The sequence below is a fragment of the Poeciliopsis prolifica genome, unplaced genomic scaffold, assembly GCF_027474105.1.
Source record: "Poeciliopsis prolifica strain line A6 unplaced genomic scaffold, Auburn_PproV2 SCAFFOLD012, whole genome shotgun sequence".
Lineage (NCBI taxonomy): Eukaryota > Metazoa > Chordata > Actinopteri > Cyprinodontiformes > Poeciliidae > Poeciliopsis > Poeciliopsis prolifica.
In genome coordinates, this window is record NW_026562387.1 from 5,055,837 (window position 1) to 5,079,510 (window position 23,674).

The 23,674-nt window shown below is 39.8% G+C and overlaps 1 protein-coding gene across 2 annotated transcripts in view; it reads right to left on the minus strand.

Moving 5' to 3' along the window:
• Positions 1–23,674, minus strand: part of LOC129364740 (guanine nucleotide exchange factor VAV3) — an 85,166-nt gene that overhangs the window by 50,469 nt on the left and 11,023 nt on the right. For both annotated transcript variants that reach the window (XM_055037581.1, XM_055037582.1), the window contains exon 2: positions 17,467–17,583. In XM_055037581.1, the coding sequence (XP_054893556.1) occupies positions 17,467–17,583 (117 nt within the window). The remainder of the gene's footprint in view (positions 1–17,466; positions 17,584–23,674) is intronic.

The window sequence follows — 23,674 nt, forward strand, 5'->3', positions numbered from 1 at the left end:
GCAGGCATTAACCCTAACAAGTAAAGCTTTCAGCCGTTTCTATTCACTGCTGCTATGTTGTTAGCCATGAGAAGCTAAAAGAAGCTACAAAGGTGGCATGTTCATGTGAGTTAATCCTATTTTAAAGGGTGTAAACTTCAACAAAACATGACCTCAGAGCGTCAGCGGGCTGCTTGCTAAGTTTTTTCATTTTTTTTAAGGTGTTACAACAAGCAGTTTCAAACATTCTGCTCACACTTACTAGCAGCTTTTATGTCTGATAAGACAGTCATATCCAATAGGAAAAATTAGAAAACAAAGCTTTGAGTATTTGTCTTATTTTTTTCTAGATGTAATAACAGCATCTTGACAGGAAAAGGGTCAGAAGTTATTCTTGCTGTCCAGGTAAATCACATCAACCTCGAACAGGAAGCGCCGCAGGACCAACACTCATCAGACATCCTCACACATGGATTCACGCCCTCGCTACCAGGTCTTCAAAAATCCTTCACCCTGACCCTTCCTGTGCGCTTTAAGTTCACTTTATTAGGCCGGACTGTTGCTGGTGTGATCGCACATTCGCTCGGTTTTCTCCATGAACACTCCGATGCTACGACACACACATATCCCATCCGTAGAATTTTTACTCCACAGCGTTTGATTCAGCGGGACACCCCTCAAGAGACACACACACACACACACACACACACACACACACACACACTGGCACACACACATCCTGCTGTCTCTGTGTGACAGATGAGTGGGAAACAAAACTGCTCTAGCTATTTTTTTTAAAATGTTTCTTCAAGCAGGTCTAACCTGCCTGATATTTATCAAAATGGCATTTTAACAATTCATTTTTATATATCTTTTAATTGCAGTTTCAATTTAAATAAAAAAAAAATTGAAAGTTGAAATTATTTCAAGAGTAACTTGAAATATTCAAGCCTTTTCCCAGTACACCCTGGTATTTATAGAGTATTAGTCAAGTATTGGTATTGGCAGGAATCCTCAAGATTTTGTTTGTTTCGTCACGTTGGCATGACAACGCTGTTTAGTTAGACAAAATTTTAACAAAAACGATAAAAAACGCGAAATGCAGAGACTGAGTCCATTTAGAAAGATTCAGGATAAAATCGAAATTATTTTTTCAATCACTACAAGTAGCTCTTGTATTAAACAAATCCCGTGACTTTAAATAAGAAAATGATTATGCACCTTCATGAGACGATTAACCAAACAGAACAAAACAGGTGATAAACTTGTGAAAAGTCAGGGGTATCCTGGCAACAACTGAGCTGATGACATCACATTCAACGAGCGGAAATACACACGAGCCTCGTCAACAGACAAAATGGAAAAAGGCTCACAGCCACAAGTTAAGTGTCTGCAGAGGAGGGGCGCTCAATCTTAGCAGTAGGCAAATAACAACCTGAGCTAATGAGCAATGAAATCTCCACTCTTATGGTTGCAATGTGCAGTCTAGTCCATTTAGTGGGTAAACCAGCCTTGGAAGAGCCTGGAGTTTGGGATTTGTTTCGGCAATCGTAGTGGCAGTATCGACAAGGTATAAAAACTTTCATACCCTCAAACTTTGAGAGCTGAAGTTTGATACCCTGCTCTGACAGGGGTTCCTCCAGAGCTACACTCTATCCATTTTCCCATTAAGAGCACCTTTGGTTAGCTTGTGGCAAGCTCAATAAAGGGCTACTGTTTTTCTTTAAACAATTGCTTTACTCTTGCCCCAATTCTGTAAAGCACAGAGCTACGTTTAGCTCTGTTTACACACAGCCACTGCCTAGAAACTGATGGTTTTTCCAATAGGCTAAAAAGTTTCCCGTTTAGACAGCGCCGCCGAGACGCCAAGCGTCAAATGCAGTTGTCGTGCCAAGCCACTGGACGGCACTGCGTTTTAGCATGTCGTAGAATGTGCAAGCAACTTAGATTCCACCTCATTATAAACAGTAACATGAACAAAATGCTTATGTAGCACACATATTCCTTATCAGAAATAAACTGAACTGAACAAGTAAAATAGCACAACACAACACTATGCAATCTGCAGTTTTTGTTGTTATCTGCCCCATCAAGCCTACCATAAGCCCTGCACTCATGCATTTCTGGTATGTGTGCTTTTACACCAGTGGAGCAGTACACACCTGTTTGGGGTACTTTTCCTGTGGTGCCAGGTTTCTAAAAGTGCCAGTGTGAGAGACTCCAGTCTCTGGTGTTGCGTAAATGAGCCGCAGTTCACAACAAAATTAACTGAAGAGCAGGGTGTAAACACGACGTTAGAGTACATGAAGAACATCACAAAATGGCTCACTGCAGCTCCTCCAGAGTTACCCCGGGCCTTTTGGTTGCCTCTCCAATGAACGTCCTCCTTGTCTGACAAAGTCAGTTTAAGTGGATTTTCATATGGTGGACAGGACAATATTCAAAGCTTGGGAAATTATTTCATAACCTCACCCTGGTCTAAATTATTCCCCAATTAAGTCTCTTGACTTGTCCTAAGTGTTATTTGGTCTTTTTTCTTTATATGCAGGAAATTATGGTGCAACTTCTTTTGTTTTGTTATTTTACAGTACTCACAGAGGTATCGGCTAGGCGTACAGCAAACGTTTCAAGTTCGGGAATCGAACGCCACGCCGCTGTGTCTTGACAAACTACAAATGCGACTTCTTATGGCATTTCACCTCCTTAATTATTTTCTTACTGTCACTTGTCCTATTGAAGTTACTATATGCATCATGCGACATTGTCTACACAGTATGCAATTATCAGAGGGATTATAATTACAAAAGACTGTAAATGATTCACAGTCAACAATTATGACCTCAACAGCTTCCTCGTAGGAACTGAGTTAGTGATGGGTGTAATCAACTTACTGGAAAGCCAAATAAGCCTGGCTCTGTGGTGCTGGGCTCCAACTGACTACCACGTTATACAAATGAAAGATTTATAGTGGCAATCAAACTGGTTGATAAAGTGGATTCTGAATTAAGGTCTCCATCTCCTCAAATATAGAGCTTGAGTTTCCAATGAAGGATCTGGTGCTTTTTTTTTAATTTACAACCATTCTGGGTGAAAACAAAAGCACGAGCATGGGCTATCCGTCTTGCTGCATCTTGCAGCACAATTCATTGTGGTGCTTTACATGTCAAGCATTTTACTGGCTCCTTCTGTCGTTGCTGGATTACAGTGCTGAGCAGGGCCATAAGAGAAGAGCCTTGAATGAGATGGTCCCAATAAATCCAGATCTCAGTAGAATAAGGAATACATGATCAAATGTCAAGACAGAAAATGCCTGGAAGGGAAATCATTTTTTTTTTTGAAAATCCCATTTTCCAATCCAGTAAATAGAGGCAGTCTATCAAGTGTGCTGCTTTTGGATCCAACATTGACATCTTTATTGCCTGTTTTTCTCGTTCTGCTGGGTAACGTCGACGTTGTAGAATACGAAAGGCTGGATGTACGTCGAAAATACTACAAAACTAACCAGCCCAAATCCCAAAAGTCGAACGGCAACGGAGACGCTCGCCTACTCATTGATGTTAAATTCTGATGTAAGTTATGGTAATGTGAGAGGTCTTCTTGATGTTGATAACATGACACATCACACCGAGTGATGAAATCCCAATCTGTGTCTGAGTGTGCAGCGGAAAAGCGAAAAGACAAAACAAGCGGCAATAAACTCCTCCGTAAAGCAGCAAACGTGTCTTTTTCACTCCTAGATCTGAGCTGGTAAAAATCTCTCGCCTCGAATAGCCAGCTTGTCAAATCCATAATGGCATAAGTGGGTTAGCATCAATTAGCATACCCTGAGGATTCCCCATTGTAATCACGAGCACTTAAATACTTTCTGTTTCAATTCTGAAGGGTGCTTTCCACACATTAGTCATGCATCAATGTGCAGTCGGAGTTGTTTCTCCGGGACCGACTTGAATAATTGAAAAACCCGAAATAAAATATGATTACTTATTCAAAACAAAGTCTTGGATTAACTTAAAGATAAGACAGGCACATTATGGTTTTTCAATTCCAATTAAGTCACCTAAATTTTGTATCTAGTCTTTATTTTAATGACATGAACCAGTTTTCATTTCCATGCAAAGATAGTGACGCATCAAGACTTTTGACAAATATACTGGTCGAACTACTTTTGCATAGCGTACCAGAATAATTCTTAAAACACGAGGCAAAGTTCGTTGAGAATTGTGGTCATATTGGTGCATTATGTGTCACAGACTGAACCCCAAGTCTGTGTTTTCGTCATGAATACACACAAACACAAAAGTTTTAGAGTGTTAGAGTTTTGAATAAATAATTAGTTTTGGTGATATTTAATAGAGTTTTCATGTGGATGACAGACCAAAACACATAAAAACATATTCTTTTTCCCAGACATCCAACTACATGCAGGCTAGGCCTCATAGGTCTCTTAATCAGAATTTTATTTTCATTAAATATTTCTTAGCTGTATGATGCGTACAAATGCTGCCAAAGTGCATCTTATGGCAAATCAGAAATTCTCCCACTGCCAACGTTAGAAGCAGCCTCCTAAATCTCCTCGTTTTGGCTCTTCCTCTTATTAGAATATTTAATAGTCACTTGTGGATAGTTCTCATTCACTAACTGCACAGTCATAAATACTGCATTACTCCGATTCCCTTCAGAATGTTCCCCTCCCTCTTCCAGAGAAACTAGAAACCAAACTTTGGCTTTTCATGTAAGATGGAGGACCAGGCTGACTCCATGTATTATTTCATTGATTGAATTAATTTCAGTTCCACCTTTCTCCTCCACACTGGTGTGCTATTTTGAAACAGTTTTTTACGTAACTCAGAGGAGCTGCTTTATTCTGAGGTAAGCATAGATTTTTGTGTGTGTGTGTGTGTGTGTGTGTGTGGAGGATGGAGATTAGCTTCTAAAACTGCCCCCCCATTTTCAACAGCAGCGCAACCACCCACTCCATCTCCATCTTTAGAGAGCAACGCAAACCCCTCCCCACCCGCCTGGAGCATCTGGAAGAAGCACTGGTGACTCGGATGTACACACGGTACTCCACGTGGCCTCGGCAAGGAGGCTTGCATTACAGAAACAAAAGTGAGGCAGATCAGAAGAACGTTTACGTCCCTGTCGAGTCCCATACGGCGCCGCTTAATGCTCAGGAACCCTGGGCACCTCATCAAAAGATTTTACGAGAACGTTTTGCAGAAAAGGCGTCAGACCGGAATTGCACTTGTCGAAAATAAAAACTCTCTCGTTAGCCCTCCTTCTGATCAAAACAGCAGGTGCCTTAGGGAAACAGAGGGCGGAGGGAGAGGGAGGACTGAATACACACGCAGATGCTTTCGCACAGCTCCATCTGAGCGGCATGGTTGCCCATCTGGAAGAGAAAACTGACCACAGGCGATTCGCGATGTCGAAAGATTCACCTTACGTTGTCGTCCATAAGAAGGATCAAAGCGCTGTGGCTTAGCTCTGATGTTTCAACTACAGAGAGGAGCGCGGAGAAGATTTCTGAGCAATGTTTGTACAGCAAATTTTGATCTTTTTTTTTTTTATCCCGAGATGAGAAAATAAGAAGTCCAGAGAGAGAAAGAGAGCTATAGACTATATGGTCCTGGATGGTTTGTGAAGCATATTTATTTTGCAACGAGATGTTGCAAAACTGATACGCTGCCTATTTTTTAAACACCGTGAGGTTTATATGAGGTTGACGTTTGTCCAAAATGAAAGCTCCACTAATCCATAATCACCGATTTGTTGAGCTATTGGCTATTCTCCCAACCAATAGCCTGCTGACTTCTTTAAATGGTACAAAACAACTGAACTCATCAGCACAGTCTCATACAAGCCCCGACCTTATTAAACAATTCCTATTTTTATCAAATAAGATAAGAAAGTATACTTTAAATAAACTGAATTGGATGTATTTCAATCAATTACAAGAGAAAATAAAGAAAATACAAGAAAATGCCGTACAGTATGCCAGACTCAGATAGTAAGCTTCACAATGGTTACCACGGTCACAGCATCAACGGCTCTAAAAGTTGGTCCAAAAATTTCATTTTTGACCTTTAACTATCTTCCATACCCAGGATACAGCGAGTTTGTGTTTTGCTCTTTAAGTTAAACCATCTAAATCACGTTACATCGTTTTACACTTTCTCCAATGCATCAGTGAAAATGTTAGATTTCTATGGCCTGTGCCTGAATTCTTCCGCTCCAAATGGGAAAAAAACTGTCTGAAGATGAAGTACTGAGAATGCAAGAAGCTCTTTCAACAGAAGACAAATCCTGACAAACCAAAAAAGGATTCAGCAATCTGTGTTGAACATTCCAGCAACCAATGTCAAAACACTTAGCACCAAATCTTCTTAACATTCGACAGCTCAGAGTTGTTTTGACCGCCTTTTGAACAAACAATGATACATATGGTATGACATCGGCATATGAATCTTTATGCTATCTGATAGTTGGATGGTTGGGTGAGGTTTCAATTTTATTAATCTAACGTTTAAGTACAACTATTGCAGTAAGTCTCTCAAATTGCAGTTTTTAACATTCTTCAGTTGAACTACCAACTTAAGACTAAATTTAGGAACGTTTTGGATCGCTCTGCGATCGGAGTGACGTTCCAGACAAACAGACACCATCGGAGCCTGAAGAAGGGAGGTCTTGGTCCCCTGCCAGAGGCGCTCTTCTCCCTCCTTCTGCTCTGCTTAGTCGGAACCAGACAGGAGAGAGGAGCCGCACAAAATGTGTTTGCACATGTCATTCATGAGGTTACCCAGACGGTAGCTGTGAGATGTATGAGGGAAAGTAAAGAAGAAGAAAAAAGAAAAAAAAAAAAATTCCCAATCTGTTTTTACTTCTGATTTTTTTCTTTATCTAGCAGTATTTTACATTTCTAGCAAAGAAGCACTCCAGTACTTCAGGCGAGCCTCGGCGTTCACACACAAACGTTCCCTCTTTTAATCAGCTCAGGTGAACGGGCATCGAATCCAGCGGCTCAGATAACTCACTGCCTTTAAATCAAACAGCATACGCTTTGGCTCGCCATGAAAGTTTTGGTCGAACCAGATCATTTTTTTGAAAACGGAGAGCAACTGCGTCACTGTGTTTCTGTGCATCTACAAGGAGATGTGGGTCTTTGCCCATAGTTGCACATTTATACACTCGCTGTTCAAGCTGGAGGGGGCTAAAGCTCTCAGAAAGTAGGACAGTGAATATTGAGATGGTTCATTCGAAGGCTTGCACATCAGTCTTTCTGGTCTTTGATCTTAACAATGGTTGTTTGTAAAGCTCTCCGGTTCACACTCACTAGAGCCATTTAAATTCACAATTTTTTTCTGAGCCAAGTCATTCAAATCTTTCTACTTATATATCTAAAGGCTAGTTGTTAATGGCTAACCGTTTCCTGAGTAAATACACTTCTCTGGAATAGGTGGAATGATATTAGGGAAATCTGTGACTGCAGTATTGTAGTGCATAGGTGTCAAATCCAAGCCAAATTTGGTCCTGCAGTGTAATTATATTTGACTCACAAGATAATTTCACTGTGGCTGGCCTGCTGCTAGACAACACATATTCATCACTAAAACTGAAAAACTACAGAGTGCTCTGCAGGTGTGTTGGCATCTCAATCAGGGCCCTCAAACCATCTTTCCTCTGTCGACATTCAAAGTCAAAGTTGTTATGCGAGGTATCTGGTTTGAGTGTGGAAAACTGAGCTTTCGTGAACGTTTTCTCAAAGCTACATTTTCACTGAATTTGGTTATTACAAGCCTTTGGAAGAAAGGCCGACACTGACATTCAACCTGTGATGCGACAAGCAGGGGACGATGCATAATATTTATTTTTGAATGAGTTTTTAAAGAGACAGAGGTTAAATTACAAAATCAGATTTATTTTAAGTCATATTTGAGATACACAGCATTTTTAGAACAACCGAAGTTAAGTTTTTTATTGTGTTATTAAATGGCACCACATGCCTAGAAAATACATAATGCTGCCCCTTCAATATGTATGAATATACTCTTAATAGTGTCTACATGCAGCTTCTATGATTTGCAAATCCCTACAGCCATAAAGCCATAACTTTGTGGCTGTAGGGATTTCAGCTTCCCAAGCTGCATTTTCTTTCAAATATTTTATATTTTATAGTGTAATAAAAAGAAATCTATAAAAGGATTTTTCAGGAATACCTCAAAGTCACGCTCCACAAAATAGAATACTTAGTGGTAATTAGGCGGGAGTCCACTGTGTTTCAGATCATTCCAGTTATTTGTTGTGAGTCTCAACTTTTTGAGAGACTGCCTTTCAGCTGGCATGAAGCGAATCTGGATTTAAAAAAAAAACTTCCCTTATTATGATTTCCCAGGCAGCACAGGCTGTTTTTTGTTTTGTTTTTGTACACATTATGCTTCGACTTCACGGTCCCTATGACCAGGAACAGGAACAGAGAGGACGGTTTGGAAGTTCAATTGTTTTGGCCTTAAATGCCCACAAAATAGGCTGTGTGGCCTCGTGTATAAACGTTTAAGATCCACTGGGAACAGAGTTTTTTTCTTCCAACATGAATGCACCATTCATTCTCCCGTTACACATTAAATAATATTAGAATTTTCAGGCAGAAAGCAGCCGGTGTGATGTTGATGTGACTGTTTCCTCTTCCTGTTTCCTGCTGCTGAATCTGGAGATGAGTCAGTCCCCATGAGACTCCCCTCTACACACACTTGCAACAGAAAACAGCACAAACACATGGAAAACCCTCTTATGTCCATGTTTTTGCTAAAGACATGAATGTTGCATTTTGAATGTTGCAAAATATGCAGTTACATTTTTTTTATTTTACGTTTGTATGAGAATTTTATGTAGGAAAATGGATCTTTGTTTTTTTTTTCCTATTCCTACATGTCTCCCTTTACACCAGTTAATATCAGTTCATGCACTTATTTGAATGTTTATGAACCGTGAACGCTTCAAAGACTTTGCAAGAACTGACTTCAGCTAAACCGTTTTGCTAAGTGTGCAGTAGCTCATCTGGCAGTGAGTCGTTAACCTGGTTTTTGAAATAGTTCTTCCACAGGTTTTGAAAAAGAAAAATGCATTTCAGCACTGACTTTAGCAACAGCCATTTGCAAACCCGTACAAGACGACTGGTTCATTTTCTCAAGGAATAGAGAAAAAACAAACATGGCTTTGGAACTGATGTTTTGTTCAACAGTACACAAAATTCATAGATTGATAGATACATGTTTTAAAGTACGCCACTCAGGAAAAAAAAAACACTTTAAAAGGGTCAATTTTGTTTTTTATGAATTGTTTTTAGTAGGATTGCGCCTTCATTTTAAAAAAATGTAAAAAGATGTTAAATCACTTTTGAGTTGTTTTATGTATAGAGAATCTAGTGTACATGTTGTACCTTGTTGCTGTTGAAAATGCCATTCAGTAACTTTAGTTTTTGAGTCAAAATTAAATTAAAAATGAAAATGCAAATTTTAGCGTTTTAGCTACGTTTAATCTACTATCTAGAAAACACTTGAAACAGAAATAATTTTAATCTATTTCTTCCCTATTCTGAAATGAGCTGAGAGATAAAACCATTTCTGTGACCAGCAACCTCAGAGCCAGGAGGCCCAGTGGCCCCCGAGTGATTGTCAGGGAGCTGTGATTGTGCATGGTCAGTGCATTAATGCTAGTGTGTTTTCCTTCACACATGGGCAAACCTAAGTGCGTTTCCGGTGGGAGCAGCTGACACGTAGCCACTGGAAGCCCATGAATTATCCACAGAGCTTTCAGCACAGCGGCTTCACAGCGATTTCTGGCAAACAGTTTTGTGCCGAACTCAAAGCAAATTGGAGCCGCGGTCAAGTGAAGCGTCGCAGACGAGTCAGACAAAGACACAAGATAAAGAGCTTCAAATGTATGACCATTGCTGTGCTCTTCTAGATGGAAAAAGAAATAAAAATCTGACAACGAGCAGGCTGTGGAGATTAGAAACATCTGAAATAACGTCACAAATCAAAGTTTTTCTACAACACCAAAGACGAGGCACAGATTTAAAGCCGAGATGTTCACAAGTCATCTTTCACCGGTTTTAGTCCGTCTATAACCTCTCAATAAATTACCCAATACACAGAATTGATGTTGGATAAAAATCCATATCTTGAAGCATAATTTAAGACATGCACATTTAACATCTTTACTTATCAGAACAACCATTTCAACATGTTAAACAAACAGTTGTGGATTAATTTAACAATGAACAAGGTACAATATTTACTGACCTAAAATATAAACAGGCGTTGTTGACTGTCTAATGACTCAAACAGGAAATGCTTATACTTTGAAAGATCATCAGAGTCTCTGTTGTTGAGAATAACTCCTGTTAGTAACGATGTATAAATTGTCGACGCATTTTCTATATAGTGCAAAGTATGTAGTTCAGGAATAAGTTAGATTCTTATTTTAAGTCACAGGTTTTGCACAAGATGTCAAAGGTAAATAATTTTTGGGGGTTTTATTTTATTTTATTAGTTCTTAGATACTCGGTTTTGTTTGAGAAACATACCGATCGTCTTTATTATAACGCTACAAAAAGGATTGAAAGATTATGATTTGTTATTAGCGACACAGTCCACAAATACGTATCCTTGGCAAACAAATCAAATGCACCCTTTAACATAAGAATATATGACTCTCTGGGTCAAAGCTCCAGTGCGCTGTTTACTCAATGGCCGCACTAATTAAAAGAAGAAAAAAAAAAAGAGAGACTTACTGCTGTTAACTCTTTCTACCAAAAGAAAGTAAAATCACAAAATCTTTGAGGAGCTAATTAGTGTGAAGAGATGTTCGGTATTATTTAATTTTAAGAAACACTTATTGAATGCTGAAACAAATAGCTATTTATTAATATTTTAACAGCTTAATGGGTTTTACCAATACGTTCTGGCAGCACCGGCCCTTTAAGGACATTGAGATTTTTTATGACCCACAATGAAAATGAGTTTCACACCCCTACTTCAGTCAATTCAGTCTTTACAATAGTACATTTTCATTTGTTCTCCCACATACTGTCTTTTTATTCATTTGTCCTTCACACTTTATTTTGCACGTATTTCTGCAACTAAAACCTAATTGGAAGTAGGGAATCCATCACCAACATCTGATGTTGAGTTTGGATAAAAAGCCATAAGTTCCGAAAAGTAACGCTTTATGAAACTCATTCTAAGTAAGACAGCTGAAGGCGGGTTACGCCTCCATAAGTATGTAATTTAATTGTAGGTTTAAGGGACAAGGCACCTTCAAAATTAAAGGGTGAAACCTCCCACACCGACCTGTAAAGGTTCTTCTGCTAATCTATTCCATTGCTGTAATGATGACCCACTTCTGTAAATAAAAGGCCAAGATCACCCAATATGAACACGTATTTCTGAATTCAACTTCCTAAAAGGTTCGTCTAATGTCCAGAGTGCAAGACTGTTCCTGCAGTTCAGCTCTACGGTGTGACGATAAACTCAGAGTATCCATTAGCAAATAGCAGACACATGATATCTGACCAAACAGATCTGCTGCAGAGAACACAGCTGAAGGACAATGGAAAGAGACACGGGGGGTTGCGGGAATAACAGGGTGGACAGGCAGGAGATGAATCACCCTTTAGTTGGTTTCCACTTAAATTTATCACAGTCGACTGAGGAAGAAGGCACCTATCAATAACCTCTCTCACTTCTGCTTTCCTTTAAACACAATTTTTATCCCTCGCTTGAAAAGGAAAGGGAGAAAAAAAAATCTTCACATGTGACTGCACGTATCTTGCTCTATCTAAACAAACTCCCGCTTAACCATCCACATGTTGATTCGGATACGAATAACTGAGTCAACTGCCCCCCTGCCAAAACAACACACCGCGCTAAACTCTTATCGGGAGATTGTTGTTCAAACATATGAATCGAGTGGTTAACCATGCCTGTATCTACAGGTCTTTGATTTTACAAGTTCGATGGATTACTACTAAGGCAATAAGAATAATAAGATTGCTGTCAATATATGTGTCGTTTATTTCATAAATAAACAGGCGACAGCATCATTTTGTCAAAAGATGGTTGCAAAAATCAAAGCACTCCTTGAGCTCAAGCTGTTTGCTTCACCTTTAAATCTGACAGTGATGAGTCATTTTTTTCTTAAGAACAGGAAAACTGTCCGTCATATGACAGCGAGGATGGACAGCTCATGTCAGCACTTTGGTTCTATTTTAAAACAAGCTGGACTTTGCAGGAAAAAGGGAATGGAGACACTTAGTCACTCGCTGTCAGAAAATGTGACTGCAGTGGATTTTTCACTGGATGTCACAACAAATGGATGGATTTCACATTTCTGTCCCACAATTCAAGCATCACGCACCGAGACACGATGAGGAAATGTTTACATTTTACAATTTTAATACCACCGTGATAATATTTCACTATATTTTAAAAAAACAGATTTGCCCAACGTATTTTTGAGCGAAATTTATTTTGAAAGTCAATACGGCAGTTTTAATGCTGGTCAAAATCTAAGGTGGTCCTATTTCTTTTCTTTTTTTAAAGAACATTGGATACACTTCCTTTGAGTGTTTTCACAAATAGTATAAGAATAACCTTTGCTAGGGCAGAGTTATGCATTTTGAACCGGAGGGAATTAGCAGCAATAGAAGACCATGACCTAGCGGCTAGTAGTATTTTAAAAATGGTGGAGGCTTTGACGTTGTTGCTTTTGTTAACATGTTTGCAATAAATAATGTGATGTCCTCCGATCATGTTTCGATTTTTCTTGCTTATTGCTTTGTGAGCCGAAACTTTTTCCAAGGATTCTATCGGTTGAAAAGGCTAAAAAAAGCCAGAACTGAGAATTGTTCCAGACATTTTTTTCAGGGGATCAATATTAGACCCTGTTTCCACTGATAATTGTTCTGATAACTCTTTGCAACATCCTTCCAATCAACGTGCATCAGCAACATTTAAAAAGTGGTTGCTGAGGTGGTTGTTCTGAAACATCCCCTTGATTCATGATTGATTCTTAACAAGCAGCTGAAGACAGTGCAATTTTTGTGACTGAAAGAGAAGCAAGCAAAATTAAAGTGCAAAGCAGGAGAGAGGAACGATTTCCAGCACCATCCTCCTAACAGCGACGATGCAGACGGGGGAACTTGGAGAGCAGATCACTTTTAATAAGGGAAGTATCTAAAGTGCTTCTGGCACCAAATACTTTCACAGACTTAAGAAATGCATGGTATTAACACCATAATGTGGCTTTTCATTGGATCTAAATAGTCTGCGCCACACGTATGATGTTCACCCACACATCCTCTTTCTGCCAGGTGTGGATTAGCGTGGGTCTAAATCTGCATGGCCTGTGAGAGCCAATTCTCTCTTCTCCCTAAAGAACCCAGAACCCCTCACGCACCTACAAAACAGATGTCCAAACCAGATGCTTTGCACTGAGGCAACAGTTTAGACCTGCTCAGTTTGTTTTGATGTTCTCCAAATGCAGAGTATTGCACCCACAGCTTCCCTCAGAAACACTCCATGCCTAGAGGTGTGTGTGTGTGTGTTTTTAGCCTAATTAATAATCACGCTTTTTTATTTTATTTTGTTGCTCTGTTCTAACGACTAAATTAAAGAAGGCATAACTCCAAGATTAAACGTTCAGTCACCACTGAATACAACAGAGCAGTTGTTTCCTCATATTGCATTTCCTCAAACAGACACTATCAAGACCATAAAACAAACACTAAAACAAACAGAGGCTGCTTATGTTTTATTCAAAAGCAGTCCGGCAGCTATTTTTAAAACAAAAAGCAGAGGAAAAGGCGCTGAATGGCAGTAGGAGTGACGGTGAATGGCAGCTTTGCCCATTCCCCTTCTCTCCTCTCTCCATTAGCCTGTGCAGAACCAGCCGAGCGCGCGTTGCCAACAAGCAGCCGCTATGATTTCGGTGTGTTACATTCACTTTGGGCAGAGTGTTGACTTCAAATCATCAAAGTGCTCAGCAGCAGCCGAGCGAAATTGCCGTTCGGTACAAAACTCAAAATTGATCGTTCAGGGCATAACAGCTCAGAGACACTGAAAACCACATTGTTAAAAAAAAAAAATCACTCACATGATTTATTAAGAAGTGACATACAATTGTGTGCTGTGCATTTGTATTCATCCACCCTGAGTCAATAGTTTTCAGAGCTCACTGTCACCACAGTCTGAAAGTATTTGAGGTTTTTAACAGGCACTTCAAGGAGCTGAAATGTTCAAGTATCTCCATAGATTTTCAATTGTTTTTAGGTCAGAAGTGTGGGTCCTACACTTAATTTTCTCCGCGTCACTTTTTGTGGACGGCCATGTCTCCATGATGCTCTGCGTGTTGTTTTGAAAGCAATGTTTTTATTTCCCGTTTCACAGCCATGTCCCCGCTTTCCTCAGCCTGCCATGTTAAAACCTCAGAAACTCATGTTGGTAGCTGTTCCATGACAAACTGTGAAAGGTGAAGAACTTCATGACAATTGTATCGGTTTTAAGTGGAACTGAACGGACCTCATCTCCCCGTACTGAACATTATTTGTTGAGTGAAATAAACACACCATTTCCACAGAACCCTCCAGTAGGTAGGTTCACTCACTCAAACCTCAATCTATTGTTTTTCCGGCTAGGTTAAGCTGGCCGGCTCAAATTTTTCTGTTCAAATCAAGCATTGAAAAACATGAGGCGAGCCCGTGTCTTTTTGATAACAAAGTACCAAACTTGGGCAGGAACATCAATGGAAAAACATAGAAAGACTAAAACATTACAAAGAGCAAAAAAAAAAAAAACTGTAAAGCAATGAAAAGCAACTTTCTGTTTGTTGTTTCCCCCCAAGAGCAAGGATAAAGATCCGTATTTGCATATTCTCACTCAGCAACACAGCAAACGCAGAAAGAAACTTGCCAGAGGTCCAGAAATGTTTTAATTATAAATGACTGAATTAAGAAAAAAAGACGCCTTAATTCTCTCATGTGGAATTAAGGCGAATTAGCCGTATGCGCGAATGGAGATAAAAAAATGTAAAAAGTGCTACTGTGCGTGTGTAGAGCCTTTCTCATTTCTAATTTGTCACCTTACACTTTTAGCTAAACTGTGAGTCTTCCACACCGAGAAAACCTGGTTCTGCTCATCATGTTCCAACCGATAAGTTGAAAAGTTGAAAAGCAGACACGGTTTCACAACGTTGCCCAACGAGTGCTGTTGCCGACAACGAAACGACGCAACTCTTTCACAGGCCTGCTTTACACAAGCTGCTGTCTTTCATAAACCTTTCGCTGGAACAGTGTTGCCACCTGACTTGCACATTCGCCCCAGAGAAGGGGAAGTTCAGCGACACAAGAGTAACTAACGCACATGCAAGTCATGCAGCCGCCTTGGCTAAATTTCTTTCTTTTAACAGGAGAAATGAATCGTCAGAGGCAAAATCACTGCTCAGGTGGCACTTCAATACAGGCTGCATATGAAGGAGCAAGCCAAGTCTTTTGATTCGCGAGTCAAACATGGATGCTGGTTAGCGGGGATAAACATGAGGAAGGAAAGGGGGATTTTTGTGACACATGACGTCCTGTCACGTCCTTGAGTGTGAATTTTTATAAGTGCAGGGAACATAGAGCGAGATGAAGCACACTTTTTATAAGGTCTTGGCTCTGATATTGGAGTTACATCAATTCTACGGCAGTGCAGCCAAATCTCTGCCTTTTTGTGCTTCACAAATAGATTGAAGGTTTCATTAATATCAAATCTCTCTTCAGTATGGAATTAGCAGGTTCAGTTTAGGCCACTAAACATATTTTGGATTTTTGGACAAGAGGCACACAACTGCAGTCCATTAGTAGAGCACTGCTGACAATTAGCTCCCAACTAAATGTTGGTGGCTAATGGTAAGCTACTGGTTACGATATTGCAATGTTTTTGCTTATTTCTACCCAAAATGCTTCCACTTGAAGGAGCTTTTTGAAAGCTTTCGTCGCTGAATGTCGTCTGTCAGGCTGATGGTGTCTTTATTCGTCACGTTCAACATCCAAATGGACAAGAACTACTTCCTGTCTTCCTTCAAGCTATAGTCTCAAACACAGACACAAGAAATATGTGTTTGATGAAAAATAACGCTGCAAAATGAACCCAAAGCTCTTTGGTCCTTCTGGATGCCATCCTATTTAACATGTACATAGACATTTAAAGTCATAGAACGTTGCTGTGTCTGACCATCCGCATCGGAGAAGCCTGTAGCGCGCTATCGTCAGCTAAACGCTGCTATTTCTAATTAAACCTCTGGGGAACTTCTTGTGGCCAGCGTCAGGGCTGTCAAGAGAGCCGCAGACACTTTCTCAGCCCTGCAAATCAAGGATAAGAGCCTTTTACAAGTAATGAACCAGAGGCCCCGCTTTTTAAACCCTTGTAAAGCCAGCAGGCTGGGGCATTTTCACTTTAATGAGAGGAAGCGATTGAACCTGCTGGGTCACGTTGTTGCTTTTCAGTGTCTACTGGTAGAAGTAGGAAACACTGAATGCCACAATTGAATAGCTATGATATTGTGTCGTACTGGTGTTTGCTAAGCAAGCACATAAGGTGGCTTCAAAATAAAATCACTTTTTTTTTCACGAGACACCAGTATCGATTTTAATTGACTTTATTTTCTAAAAAAATAAATTACAAATGACAAAAAATATTGAAAACAGTGGCTTTTGTTTCAATCATGGAGTTTTAGGGGCAGATTGCAAGAATTTATCTTTGATTATGAGGATATTGTCACAACATAAGCAGAATAAAAATGAAATTTTACCAGTGGAATGTCTTAGAATTACAAGAGAAAGTTCTTTTGATTAGGAGAAAAAGCTTGAATAATATTTTTTTACATTTATTTTTCATGTTGGTGTTTTCATCAAATGATTCCTTAGTTCTCCAAAAGTTATGACTTTATTATGCTAGACTCTTTTGTATTATTTCGACTTTACCATCATAAAAATAATAACGTCATTGTAATGTCGAATTGACCTGAACTGAAAGCCCAGATAAATAGAAGCTCTTGTCAAACAAGAAGGTGGGATCTGGGCTTGCTGACATCACCTTGGTGGAAAAACAAACTCCAATTGTCCAAAACTTGAATCTTCAAAAATCTACATTTTTATTAATTAATCAAATTAATTTAATGTCCAGACCTAATAGACGGAATGTTTTTACACATCAATACTTTCACTGTAAATTTAAATCTGAAATTATGTGGTGAAAAGAGAGCTCTTTCACCTACTAGTAAAGTAAAAGCTGCTTTTTTGCTTCCACACACACACACAAAGGCTCGCTTGTCTTATGCAGCGCATCTTTAGGGACAGCTGGCGTGCACGGTGGGGAAGGAGGCAGCCTTCATTTACCAAAAACCAAGCCAAAATGTCACCGTATGACTGCCGGCAAGTGCCTCCCTTACCTTGGCAAAGTTCCTGACATCAAAAAGGTCAAAGGCGTCGAACAGTTCGCTCTTCTTCATTCCGAAAGAGTCGCTGCACGCCGCCAGGAACGTCCGGATATTCTTCAGGCACAGGAACTGCATTAGGAGGACAAAAAAAATTAAAATAAAATACAAAACAGTTAATCGCTGTGTGGCTCCCAATCAACAAAGGAGCTGTGTGGCATTAATAAATGATCTAGCCCGTTATTATTCTATTATGTCTCACTTTCTTTGCTGACGGGTATTCACATGTGCTGGAGCCGCTCTGCTAGTTTTGCCTGTGAATTTCAATGTGACTGTCTAATTAGACAATGTAAAAGGATGCAGCCTCTGAGTGTTTGTAGCCAACATGAGAGCATTTTGTTTTATTGGAATAATAAAACAAAAAGTCATACGAGGGCACCGGAGTAGTGTGGTACAGTAAGAAAAGTTTGACGCATAACCCCAATTTCAAGTTGTAAAGCGTAAAACAAATGGATCCAAATAAGCTTCATCCGTGTCTGTCATCAGAACTATTTTTGTTGGCTTTAAAAAAGAAGTGTGACATTTACGACTGTGTAATGGACCAATTGTTTAGCAGTTTTTAGACTGACTTGCTTATCTGTCGTTCAAATGGTTTCATGTAAATGAAGTAATAAGGTGAATTTTTAGTGTTTGAATCGTTGCAGTGGCAAAGGCATTGGTAAAAAATAACACAAAAATTACAGTAGCATCTTTTTCACAATAAGTATCTCACCACCGCACTATGCCACTGTATAGGCAGTCAATGTGAAATGCCAAAAAAGTTAAGTTCTCAAAATTGAAAAAAAGCTTGTGAAAAGAATCTGTTCTTGCAAATATTGGAAATACAAACTCATCTGACGCTGATTGAAAAATGATGAAAATGAGACAAGTCTGTAAAAGAATCCAAAATGTTCTCATTTCAATCAGACTGGAGGTCTTACAAGGATATTATTGTTCAGTTTCATTATAAAGTAGTCAGATTTTTGAGAGGAGGAGACGGTCAATGTCTCATAACCAAACACAAAACACATCTAAATAATATCTAACATGAAGAGGATAACTCAGCAAAGATACTTCGAGGTTTTAGTCCAACCTAAAACCTGGACTCTGAACTTGGCCGAGAGCTGGCCACATTAAACCAGAAGCATCGGCACTAAAGCCAAGGGCCAAAATCCATCCTCTCTGAGCTAATTCACATTCTTCAGAGCTGCAGCCAGGGTTAACAGGAATGTAGTGTGCAGTTGGCCAACACGCGACTTCCCGTAAAATAAAAGCCAGAAGCTCGCCTCTGCTGATAGACTGGTTGGAGGGGAATTGTGGTATTTTTTTTTTTTTGCTCCACTTCTCTGCCTCTGCTGGATCGCCTTTGACGGATGACTTCATCCTTGGGTGTAACCAACCAACAACGTGTTTGTGGCGTTTTCCCCACTGCGTTTGCTACAGCCGTTTTAAACTGTGCCATGATAAAACAAGAGTATTGCGGGGAGCAAAGAGAGAGAGAGGATGTCGCTGTAAAGTCTTACAGCTTATCAGCGGCGGTTCGATGGCTGTGGCTCTGTGGGGAGCAGTTCACTGTACCTAGAAGACATCTGAATAATAGAAAGGACTTTCAATTTTGGCCACATCGTACTGTTTTAATGCAGATATTAGTTTAATTTAATATATTATTAAAAGTGGAGGCAGTTCAGCTCCAAATTAGGTGCTTCAAAATGTGTTTGGGGACCAATTTCAGAGTCCGAGGGGTTTTTAGAGAGTCGTAGTCGAGGAATTATCCCCACCACCTCTGTTCCTGCGCCACCACAACAATCTTTAGAGATCTAAGCCCGTATGGACTTTTTTCAGACATAATTTCTCTCATTAGGAACTCTCCAATTAACTTCTTTCTGGTTGCAGTTCTTCGGGATTGTTCTTCAGCAAGAAAAAAAGACAGAGAGAGAGAAAGAAAAGCTCTTCCAGGAAATAGATTTCATTGGCAATTTCCTGTTTCTCAAGCAAGAGGTCATGCTGAGGTGTCCATATTTAGAGAACTTATTAAGTTTGACTGTTTAGGAGGAAAATAAGTCAGCAAGTGTCAAATCAGGAAGCAGCCACGCCTATTTTATTATATACTGGAGCAGAATTTTATTTATTTTTTGGGGAGGGGCTTGGAGGTTTAACTTTTTCATGATAAATGTAAAATATCTCCCAAAAACAACTGAATTACACTTTAGCAGATGGATTGTAAACCACCCCGAGACACCAGATAAGCGTGAATCAGCAAACAAAAAGTCAAGCGGATATTATTGAATGTTTACACTTGTAAACATCACTTGCTTTTATCAGACAAGCACATCTTGTCTGCCCGGGGCCTCCGGAGTGTCCCAAAGGACGTCAGTGTATTATCTGAGGGAAGCAGCTTCTCAGAGCGCAACGAATATGAAAGACAGCGTGTCATCTGCACCGAGCCAAAGACTGAAGATCGGGGGGTGGAGGAGGGATCGCATTAAAAAGGGATGTTGCAGCGTGAGGCAAACCTCTAACTGTTCCACATGCAGCTTTCCTTTGACGTGAAGGGACTCTCTGGGGCTCACCAGCTGAACGGCCGAGTGGGTCGCGTGGACGCGCGAAGCCGCTGTTGGTACGAGCCAAATCTGTCTGAAGTAGAATCCAATGGTGAAGGGATTTTTTTGATTTCACTTTTCTTGGATAAACAAAGGGATTACGATGGAAGCCGGAACATTCATGTACGCAGCTGAAACTAGACTTTTACACCGAGTAAAAAGACACGTGGACTTTTATTTTCTCACCATCTGAAGCTAAATGAGACCAAACATCTCTTGTTTTAGGTCAGTTCAGATGACCAAACTTATCAATGCCACAATAATCAGAGAGAGAACTAATGCTACTAATAATAATAACAACATGGTGGAGGTGAGATTAAGGAAGTTTCCTCTCGAATAGCTAGAATCTGAAAATGCGAAACACCCTCTTGAAAAGTGTTTGTGTGTTAGTACGCACAGTGGAAACAGTTTGGCACTGAGCTAATGTCTACAGCATGTCAAGCAGCTTTGCATCAAAGTATTTCAGCTTCCCAAGCTGCATTCTCTTATGCTACTGCTGCTTTTAGCAGTAGCATAAATAATGTTAGAAATGTTTGTATAAATACTTTGTGTCAATGGTATATTTACTCGAGGGTATCACACCATGAGAATCTCATAGCATTCCATTCTTACTAAGATAAGATCAATAACTGAGTTACTAATATGGGAACTATCGAAAGCTGATAAGACTTTTAGTGAAGTCATAAAGGCAAAACAATGGGGAACTTTTCCATTTTAGAAACAAACGCCTTCAACATTGTGCTACACGGTGTGAGACTGATTGTTTTTCAGGTCTCAAGCTCTTTATGCAAAAAAAGAACTTCATCCGTCAAGCAGTGTCTGTAGACCTCACAGCCACAATTATTGGCCGGCGATCCGAGAAAAGGGCCCGTTTTTGTCTCCCGATGCAACCAGCCTTCTTCGTACACAAGGAGATTTGGATTTTATTTAGATAACAGAGTCACCGTCCCACTGGAGTCTGCAGAACGCATCCTGAGATGTACCCAATGAAAAGGAATGAAAGAACAACGTGTGCAGGAACCCCCCAAAAAATAAAAACTCTCACCCGCAACACATTTCATTTTCAAAGCAGAGAGAACAGTCCTATAAGGGGAGCTCGCTCGTTGGACACGAGGCCGTGCTCTGTTTCTGTAATATCCATAATAACCATCCCAGTTTCTGCTTATGTATTCTTTGACACAAGTCAAAGCTCCATAGCAACAAGCTGGGAGCTTTTATGGCCCCAGTGTGTGCTGCACGGCACAATGAAATCCTGTCCTCTCGCGGATGTGCGCTCGTGAAAAACAGCAAAGACAAGTTTGGCCTCCTTACTGCTCGAATCTCATTGATAATTAATTAATGAGCATAAATGGACGCGAAGGGATTTCAAGCCAGATTTGGCGAGGCTTTCAGTCTCACTGCTGATCCCGGAGACGTTGGATGTTTACATTCTGCTCTTAAACGCCACATGATGGAGCTTTTTTACAGACATATTGCAGGTCGGTCACATCCATGTGATGTAGGAGCTTTTTGTCGGCCGTGTAACCGGAGGTGGAGGGTGAGAGAGGTTCTGCTGACGCCGACGAAAACGCTGCCCTCTCCCTTCATGCTGAAGACACTCATCATCTCACTTATCTTCAAAGAATAATGTCAACATTAAGCAGCAGTCAGCAGCTTTGTCACTCCAAAAATATACCGCGGCAACTGATTTCACGCGTCATTCTGAGGAAAAACCCACAGACTTGAGGCGTAGCAGCAGCAGCAGCGGCGGCACATGACTGGAAAACACTCAACAGCTGCTCGTTTTTGTCACTTTTTCCATTCATTCACGACTGCCTGCACGCACAGTTCCTGACACCTTTTTTTTCTTCTTCTTTCTTTGTTTCTTTTCTTCTTTTTTTTTTTTGTTTGGCTTTTCACAATTTCTGTAAGTGGCAATTTTTTTTCTCAAGAGTTTCACGCTCTGGCTACCGGCCGCTTTAGGAATAGAAAATAATTGGCTCCCAAAGTCGGTCTGTGTTCGGTTCAGATCAAAATTATTCATATCGTTGGGAGGATTTGCACTTTAAGTTATTATAATTCAACCGAGGCATTTGGTGTCCGGGAGGAAGTGAAATCTCAGTCAAAAATCCAATCTAAACTACTTTTTTTTTTTATATAATTACGTTATTTGCTTTTTTCTTTACTGAAATAAATTTCCTATGATCCTTGGCAGAGGTGAAATGTGCAGACACTGAACATGTTTTGTAGCCATATTCCTTAATCAAATGAATTAATGTTATTATTAAAGATGTTAGAAACTTTCCAGAAACTCAAAGGGAACAAAAGACTGCATACCATCAGATAATAAATAAATAAATAAATAAATAAAACTCTCTCTTGCTTTAATAGATTTTAAATTGATTAATTGACTATCAACACAACAGTATATATATATGTCCTTTCTTACTTCAAAATAAGAGTCTGAAATGTGCAAACAACAAATAATCAAGCTTCAGCCCGTTACCTTCATGTTTTATTTATCTCTCTGGGCAAACTCACACGCTGCCAGTAACTAAATAATAATTTACATGGCAGAAACGTCCATGGCTGGAAATACTGTGGTGTTTTACTCCTAGAAGATCTCAACACTTAGTCAAGGATAGCACAGTGAGCAAAGTAACATGATAAAAGCAAAGCAACTGTTGTTTTGTACGAAGCTTTTCTAGCCACAGGCTAATTCCTCGTCTGGTTATTCAGTGTTATTCGGATAAACGGAGAGATGGCTTCTGTCCTGCAGTGCCTACAGCTCTGAACAATGATGAGCCAGTGAATAGCAAATTAGATCTGACAGCTGACCTAAATTGATAATTAATAAGATATTATCGATTTGTTTGTCGTAATAGCATGTCTGCAGCTGGCCAGTGTTATCAGCAATGCTGAGTCCTCTAATCAGCTAATAGGGCACGTCCAGTCAGTTGTAGTCAACAAAGTACTATAATAAGGTTTAATGTCGCTTGTTCTTGTATGTGTGAGCTATGATGTCCACTTAAATTTCCAAAAGCAAGTGTTATTATAAGAGATGCATTCATCAAATGGCCAGACAGCAACAAATGTTCTCTCATCAGCCGATTTATTTATTTTTTTAAACTTACGAAATGCATCATAAATGCAAACTCACAGGATTTTCCTTCAAACCTAACTTGATGCACTTCTGTTAACTCGAATAAAAATTGGGGGATAGTTTAGCGACAAGCACTAAAGCGAAAATTTTGTACTTTTATGTGAGATTCACGTCCATTTTTTCAGGAAACTGCAGCACATCATCTTTCTTTTTATGGGGGAAAAACTGGAATTGATTAAAACTGGAATTGGCATGTCCAACCTAAAATAAATCCGGAAGCAGATATCAACCAGAAAAAAGATTTTTTTGTCCATACCTCGACGATTTAATTTGCATATGGTTAATAATTCCCACACTGTCACTTAAGAGAGCAATCAGAGGAAGAAGTGAGGATGACAGCTTAGGTCCTGTGAACATTTTTTTTTGCTTTGGATTCTCCATCAACACTTTCTGTCCCTTAAGATGAAGGACAAAAACACACATTTGCTCCCTTTCCTTCATG